The sequence below is a fragment of the Sminthopsis crassicaudata genome, chromosome 2 (genome assembly GCF_048593235.1).
Source record: "Sminthopsis crassicaudata isolate SCR6 chromosome 2, ASM4859323v1, whole genome shotgun sequence".
In the NCBI taxonomy this organism is placed as follows: domain Eukaryota; kingdom Metazoa; phylum Chordata; class Mammalia; order Dasyuromorphia; family Dasyuridae; genus Sminthopsis; species Sminthopsis crassicaudata.
In genome coordinates this window covers 124,909,161-124,916,490 of record NC_133618.1, presented here as the reverse complement: position 1 = coordinate 124,916,490, position 7,330 = coordinate 124,909,161, and the positions used below count along the sequence as shown (strand labels likewise).

The following is a 7,330-nucleotide window of genomic DNA, read 5'->3' as shown; positions in this document are numbered from 1 at the left end:
ATGCATTCTCTATACCCATAACAGAAATACAGTTCTCAAGAGTTATTTTCTTTTTGCCTTAAGCTTCTTTTGAGTCACTTATTAAGATCCTAAGATATTAAAAACTCACTCAGATAAAGAAGCTGAAAGCTGTCTGGCTCAATCACAGTGGGACTTGAAATAACAATACAGAGATCTAAGACTAGGTTTTTTTCTTCCAAATTCAACTTTTTACTCCATTTATACATGTATATGTATAAATAAATGTGTTGTGGTTGATATATATATATATATATATGTATGTGTATTGTGTGTATATAACATATAGTCTAGTATCACTGTTTAATATGTTTATTTCTATTATATATACATACATAATAGCTGAGCTTGTAAAGTCAGGCTGTATGTATATAATTAGAAGCAGACACAAGGATTATATGTATGAGTAAAATGAATCTGACACATTTGAAATTATTGAACAACAAAAATATAATGTACATATATGTATATATATACACAGAATCACTCAAGTTTGGCTTTATAAACTCAAAACTGATCATCTTAGAATTATTAAAACTGGGACAGATTCTCAGGGACTTAGTTCAATCTTTTCATTTTTTACTTGCCCAAGATTATTCAAGATAACAAACATCACCTTTTCTCAACCATTTGCATCCTATCTCGGGTCTCTCTAAAGCCCTGATAAAAAAAACTGTTGCTATCATCCCTCCCCCTTTACTCCCTTTCTCTGAACTTTGGCTTCCTCATTTGTATGGCAAAGAGAATTAGACTAAATAAATGTATTTTCCAAGACCCTTCCTCCTAGCTCTAAATTCCAAGAAAATATTTGGCTATATTCAAGATTTGATTCATTGCTTAGCCACGTGTTGCATTTTCTAGAAAACCTTCCCATGGTTACACAAGTAGTAATCAACTGAGAACATGAACCCAGTTACCTTCTTACTTCCAGAAATGAGAGCCATAGCTAGAGGGAAGTGGATAATGATAGTAAGTAATGGGGGTGAGGAGTGGAAGTGGTGATGTGCCTGGGCTTAGCCAGAGGGCATTAACAGAACACCAAGAATAATTCATTAAAATAGGAAGTTACTTTTTTTTTTTAGCTTATTTTTTCTGTTCATTGTGCTTCCTCATTAAATGTTTTCCACTGTGGAATGTGTCCTAGATTGTCTCCCCAGCTCAAATGAATGTTTTAAAAGGGTGATTGAAGAATACTTAGTCTACCAAATGGTTCCACAAAACATTTTTGTGCTGCTTCATTCAAGAGAAAAAAAATTTATTAATTTATCTGCTGAATTTTCTTTGTATTTTGCCAACAGGCGGCAACACTATTCCCCATCCCTTCCCCCACCAAAATAGTTTATTTTAATGCCTCAAATAAACCAGCAAAACATTTAGAAATTTTCAAATTTTATTAAGAATACTTTTTAAATAGTTTTAAATAATTATACAAAGGATAACATCTTCCCTGGGTTAAACTGTGACAGAGAGCCTTGGAATAACGCCTGCTACAGAATTTTTCATTCAAACAATTTATCATAACTATTTCAACAAAGTAGTATTAGTGCTGGCTGTTAGCCAGAACCAGAAAATAACCTCCTTAAAACATACTTTTCCAAGGGCACAACTTCACTCTTCAGTGTTGGGCAATCCACAATGAACTTTTTTTGTCCCTCAAAATAATTTGTAAATCATCCCTAGCTTTCGAGTATAGAAAATTTATATTGGTCTAAATATAGGCTGTTCCTCTCCCCCAACCTCCCAACAAGGTCACATCCCTAAAATGAAAACAAAAAAAAAAAATTTAAAAGCAACAAATCCACAGGCAATACACTGAAAAGTAACATCAATAGGGAAAGTTTTGGGGCCTACATTTGTATTGATTCAGCACCTTTCTTATGAGGGGCTTTTTTTTATATGAATAGGACAGAAGAATTTTTTTAGCAAAAACATTGTATTCAATGATCCATTTCTGAGACTATTCAATGCCCAATAGGCCAGGCTGGAAGCAGATAGGATGGGGTTGAGAAATGGTTTAGTGCTCTCTCTCTCTCCTCCATAGCTCCCAGGCTAAGCTGAAGACCTGTGGTCACCAAAGTCAATGGTTTTCCATTTCTTATGGGTAGGGACACGGTGTTCAAGTACCTTTGCATCTCCACCCTAGCATAGCACTAAGTCAGGGGTCAGCTCTTTGCTGGGAAGCATGACACTCAATCCTGAGCCCTTGGGATAGCTGGGGAGAGAGCCCCAGAAACCCTTGCACAAGAACTTCTGATGTAACAGTGCTCTGAGAATGTCTCACACTATGCCTTTTCCCTGGCTACTTCCAAGTCAGAGAAAAAGCACCACATTCTGCACTGGGAAGTTCTGTGAAGGAACCAGCTGGGCACTGGCTGAGAATAGCTATAACAATTCATAAAGGACACTCCTCACAACTGGCCAAAGGTTACGCGCAGTTGCCCTTCGGAGCTTTCCCGGCATTTTTCCAGGGATGTCCATTCACGCAGTAAGTCATCAAAACGAGCCCATCCTGGCCAGACAAAGCTATCCGGTGACTTTAACACACCACATTTGTAATTTTCTGGTTGGTTTAATTTTGGGAGACAGCCTCCTAGAATGGGAAGATCAGGAGTGAGAAGACCTGGTTTCTGGTATTAGTTCTATTAAATTTATTTCATGACTTTGAGCAAATCACTTCTATTTTCATTGGCCCATTTTCTCTAAAATAAGGGGGTGTTACTACATTTAGTGACTACGATTGATTTCCTCCAGGTCTAGCCTTCTTACTTCTAGATGCTAACGTTCCCTTTTAGCTCCAGGGATCTGTGTTCCATTACCCCACCCCAATATATTTTTAATTTGGTGAATTTAAAATTATCTAAAATTCCACTAAATTAGGGTTTGTTGTTTTGAAACTCTATTAGGATTCTCCTCGCTACTTAAATTGCATTTTCTCAAGGACATTCTCTATTATAAAAAAGTATTTCAGAGATCCCCCCGAAACAGGTTTCCAGATTTGTGCTCTTGCAATGCAAACACACAGAGCAGCTTCTCTTGGCACCCTTCTCGTGCCCAGCAGCTTGAAACTAAGACTTTATAAAAACATCCAAAAAGGGGTACCCTAGACACCAGGCTGAAGGGGTGCAGACATTGCCAGACACCATCTCATGCGACATATTTGTGCAAAAAAAGCCCAAATACAACTTGCCGGCAACAACTAGCCATACTAGCCGTCTCAAAAGATTGGGGTACGGGTAGGTTTGTGGGGCTTTTTGCTGTTTTTGATTGACCAACAATTGGTCATATTCTGAAACAGAAACGTGCCTGTGGGTCCAACTCCCCCAGAGCTGCAGATGGCGCGTCCTCCGGCTGAGAGCACAGGAAAGTGGATGGGAGCCGAGAACCGGGGATGAGTCTCGTTGAAGCGGCTTCGCTTCCCTTGGGCTCCTTTTCTTCTCTGTGGGGGCACGTGCAGATGGAGCATCTTGCTACGTGGCTTGAATTGTCCCAGATAGAGGGCCCCCGGCAAGGAGATGAAGCCCACCCGGCTGAGGCCCGAGATCCAGCTTCATGGCTGCGGATTGTCTCCCCCGAAGACAAGACCCCCAGCTGTGGGCGCCCCCACCCTGAGCCCAGCCACTCCCCAAGCATTCACAGGGCCCCAAGGAAGGAGTCGAGGAGACCCTGGGAGGCTCCTTCCCTCGGCCTCGTCTCCCCCCACGTCACACAGTAAGAAAGCACCCCCCAAGGAGACCAGTAACTTTGCTTTTCTGTCTTTGAACTACAAAATTTTATTTCCATGGACAGCCTGACCAGTTTTTGTGACTATGTACATAAAAGAAACTATAAATACAAAACATACTTCACAAATTACCTACAGTATCAGGATGAAGGTGCAGACTGACTTCACAGATTAAATAAACCTTGTTCTATAAACATACTTGGAAGATAACAGTATTTTCACTTCTAGAGAAAGGGGAAAGGAAGCCAGCAAACAGGCTCATGGCTTGCGGGCGGCTGAATGTGCAGAACAGGAGAGGCAGCCAGCCCCCCATTCCCATCTGGCTTCCAGGTCCCTCCGATGTGAAGCCAGTCCTCCTCTTCATGTTTCTGCAGACGCCCAGGATCTTGTGAAGGCTCTGCCGCGCCCAGGCCACAGCGATGGCTCCCGCCTCGGGCCTGGGGCTGAGGTAGGGATCCAACATTCCCCAGCTTTTTGGCTACTTCTAGGCTGTAGAGGCTAACAGCAACCACTAAAACTATCAAACATACACGTGTAAAAGATCCTAAAGACATGCACTGCATGCAGACTGGAGAGGATTCTGGAGCCCTCAAGGGTCACCGGTATTCATCTTATTCAGTATCACTCTATCGTGAAGAGGTTAGTAAAGACTGATGCGTTACTGTCTGGACTTGTGAATTTTATCCACAAGACACCTGGCTTAGCCTGGGGAGGTACAGGTTCTGGGCACTCAACAGAATTCTAGAACAGAACACTCAGGACAGAACTCAGAACCATGATGTCCTATCAAATAAAAAAAAAAAGGCATAGGAGTCTGTCGGTGACACGAGGGGATGGAGATTCAGCATGGTGCAAGTTCACTTACAATTTACCAAAGATTTTTTTCTTTAAAAAAAAAAAAAAAAAAAAAAGGGAAAAAGGAGGTGGCCAAAAAAGCTCCCTTCTTCCCTGGGCTCAGTTGTTTCCCTATCGCTGTCCCGCGTCTCGGATCCTGCAGGCCACAGCAGTGATGAGCGCAGCGCCCTTCCCACTGCCGTCCTCGGACTCCAGGAAGGAAACATCACATTTGGGAGCCAGTTCCTTCACTGTCGCATGCATGACTTTTGCAAAGCTGTCAAAGGAAAAAAGACACTCAACAACCTCTTAGTCAGGCCCTGGCCCACGACACCTGCAGTGGCCAGCAGAGTCCAGACTTTTCTGTGAATCTGCCAGGAGACGCCTGGAGCCTCTGGGAGGGGCTGAGACCGATCTCCATAAGCTCCGGAGGCCACAACTGACTGTTAAGTCTCTAAAGTCTCACAAGCAGATGGTTCCGACACTGATTGTAAACGTTAGGGCAGGACCATCACGGACCACAATGAAGGTCCAACAGGGCAACCTGGTGCAGTAGCTGCTCCACCTGGCAACCACTCTGCCTGGGCTACGGCAGAAAGGCCGCCGTCCCTCCAGAGCCATTGTGTCCCCGTAACTAACTCGGGGGATGTCTGCAGAGAGTGGAGACAAGCAGGACGCTCCGTGTGATCCTCACAGGCAGAGTGGGCAAGGAAACCAACGGCACAGCCCAATTTCAGGCAACAGGGAATGAGCCAAGGAACAGAGGGGGCAGGGAGTAAAGGCAAAAAGGGAGGCCCACAAGCGAGAGGGGCCATTTCCTGCTTGGTTTGGTGACGACCAAGACCCCGTAATACTTGGAACTGCCCCCCCAACAAGGCTCCCCCGCAGCTCTGTAGGCGCTGCCTCCCACTGGGCTCTCTGAGGGCAGACTCTCGTTCTTGTGGCTTTCTATCCCAGGGCTTAGCGCAGAGCAGGCTCCAGACAGAAGCTCATTGGCTGTGAAACAGCGACAGCTACTGATACTTCAACCAGGCACCAGCTGGTACCAAAACCTCAGACAGTTGGTCTTTGAGGGAAGGTGAGGGTAGGAAGAGGGAAGAGGGAAGACGGGGGAGATGAAATGAAAGAGGGAGGAGCTGTGGGGAGGAACTTACTGAGGGTGCAGCTTGTACAGAGTCCCATCGACTCCCACGGTGATTTTGAGGGTGTCCAGCTGGCGGTTCTCCCGAATTTTGTCCACCACAGCTGCCATGCCTGCACCACAAAGCTGCGCCGCCCTTCTCGCTACAACAGTGCAGACCTCTTTGACAATGATACTGTCATCACAGGTGCTCTCTAGTCCCAGGTGCCGCAGGATGGTACGGACTTGAAGCAAGGCCAGGCAATCACTAGGATGGGACAGGAAAATTAGTAAGAATTGTTAAATTGGTTTTGAATGAATAACTAAGTTAATAACAGCAGCTAAAAGCTAGCACTTATATGATACTTTATGTTTTTTAAAAGTGCTTATATCCATTTGATGCTCACAACAATTATGGGAGGTTACCCCCATTTTATATAGAAGAGGAAAACTGAGGCAGACCAATGTTAGTTAAGTGACTTGCCCAGGAACAAAGTCATTGGGTGTCTGAAGTAGCACTTAAACTCAACTGTGCTCACTTCTTGGTGCTCTCTACATACTGGTTACCATCACGTAAAGTAGAGCAGGACAGAATGCTATACTCTGAGCACTGACTGGTCACCTCTAAAATCAAGGACCTAGATTCAAAACCTACCTCTTAAACTTATTGCCTGTGTGACTTCAGGCAAGTCATGTAATCAGTATAAGCCTCAGTTTCCTCATCTGTAAAATGAGGGGATTATGTCATTTTCCCTCTCAGATTCTTTCTAGCTTCAGCTCTATAATTCCATAAACTCAGAAGAATTATCAGGCCTAAGTGGCATCTTGGATACCTACAAGTTAGCTACAGTTTCTACTGTTAGTTCTCTTATTGGCATGCTTTGAAGATCAACAACTTCTTAATTCTTGTTGTCCTCTGTGTAAAATTAAAGGACAATAAACCAGAATCCTTTTTAAGGACCCAATTTCACATACTCACTATTAAAAAAAAACAAAAACTATTTTTGAACTCAAGACACAGATGTCAAGGAAAATTCAAGGAAAAGATCCATTTTTCCTTAGAATATTAAGTGAAAACTTTTTAAATAACAGCTTCAATATTCATCCTTACAAACCCTTTCAAATTTTTTCTCCCTCCTTACTCCCCCACCCTCTCTCCCTTAGACAATAAGTAATCAAATATATGGTACACATGTGTATATATATATATATATATATATATAACTACTGTACATGTTTACCATATATATAAATATATATATATATATATCGATATTTATCATTCTTTATAAGAAAAATCAGATCAAAAAGAAAAAAAAAAAAGATTACAAAAACAAAAATGCAAACAAACAACAAAAAAAGTGAAATTACTATATTGTGATCCACATACAGTCCCAGCAGTTTTCTCTGAATGTGAATGGCTCTCCCATCACAAGACTACTGGAATGGCTTAAATCACTTCATTGTTGAAAAGAGCCAAGTCTATCACAGTTGATTATCACATAATTTTGTTGTTGCTGTATACAATGTTCTCTTGGTCCTACTCACTTCACTTAGCATCAGTTCATGTAAGTCTCTCCAGGCCTCTCTGAAATTATGCAGCTGGTCGTTTCTTACAGAATAACATTCCCTTACAT

At 42.5% G+C, this 7,330-nt stretch overlaps 1 protein-coding gene across 1 annotated transcript in view; it reads right to left on the bottom strand.

Annotated features, from left to right (window-relative positions):
* Positions 1-1,390: 1,390 nt before the first annotated feature.
* LOC141554853 (hexokinase-2) overlaps positions 1,391-7,330 on the bottom strand; it is an 87,361-nt gene continuing 81,421 nt past the window's right edge. Inside the window, exons 17-18 of the mRNA XM_074287203.1 lie at positions 5,728-5,961; positions 1,391-4,850 (exon numbers count right to left, since the gene is read on the bottom strand). Coding sequence (XP_074143304.1) covers positions 4,706-4,850; positions 5,728-5,961 — 379 coding nt within the window. The 3' untranslated portion in view covers positions 1,391-4,705. The remainder of the gene's footprint in view (positions 4,851-5,727; positions 5,962-7,330) is intronic.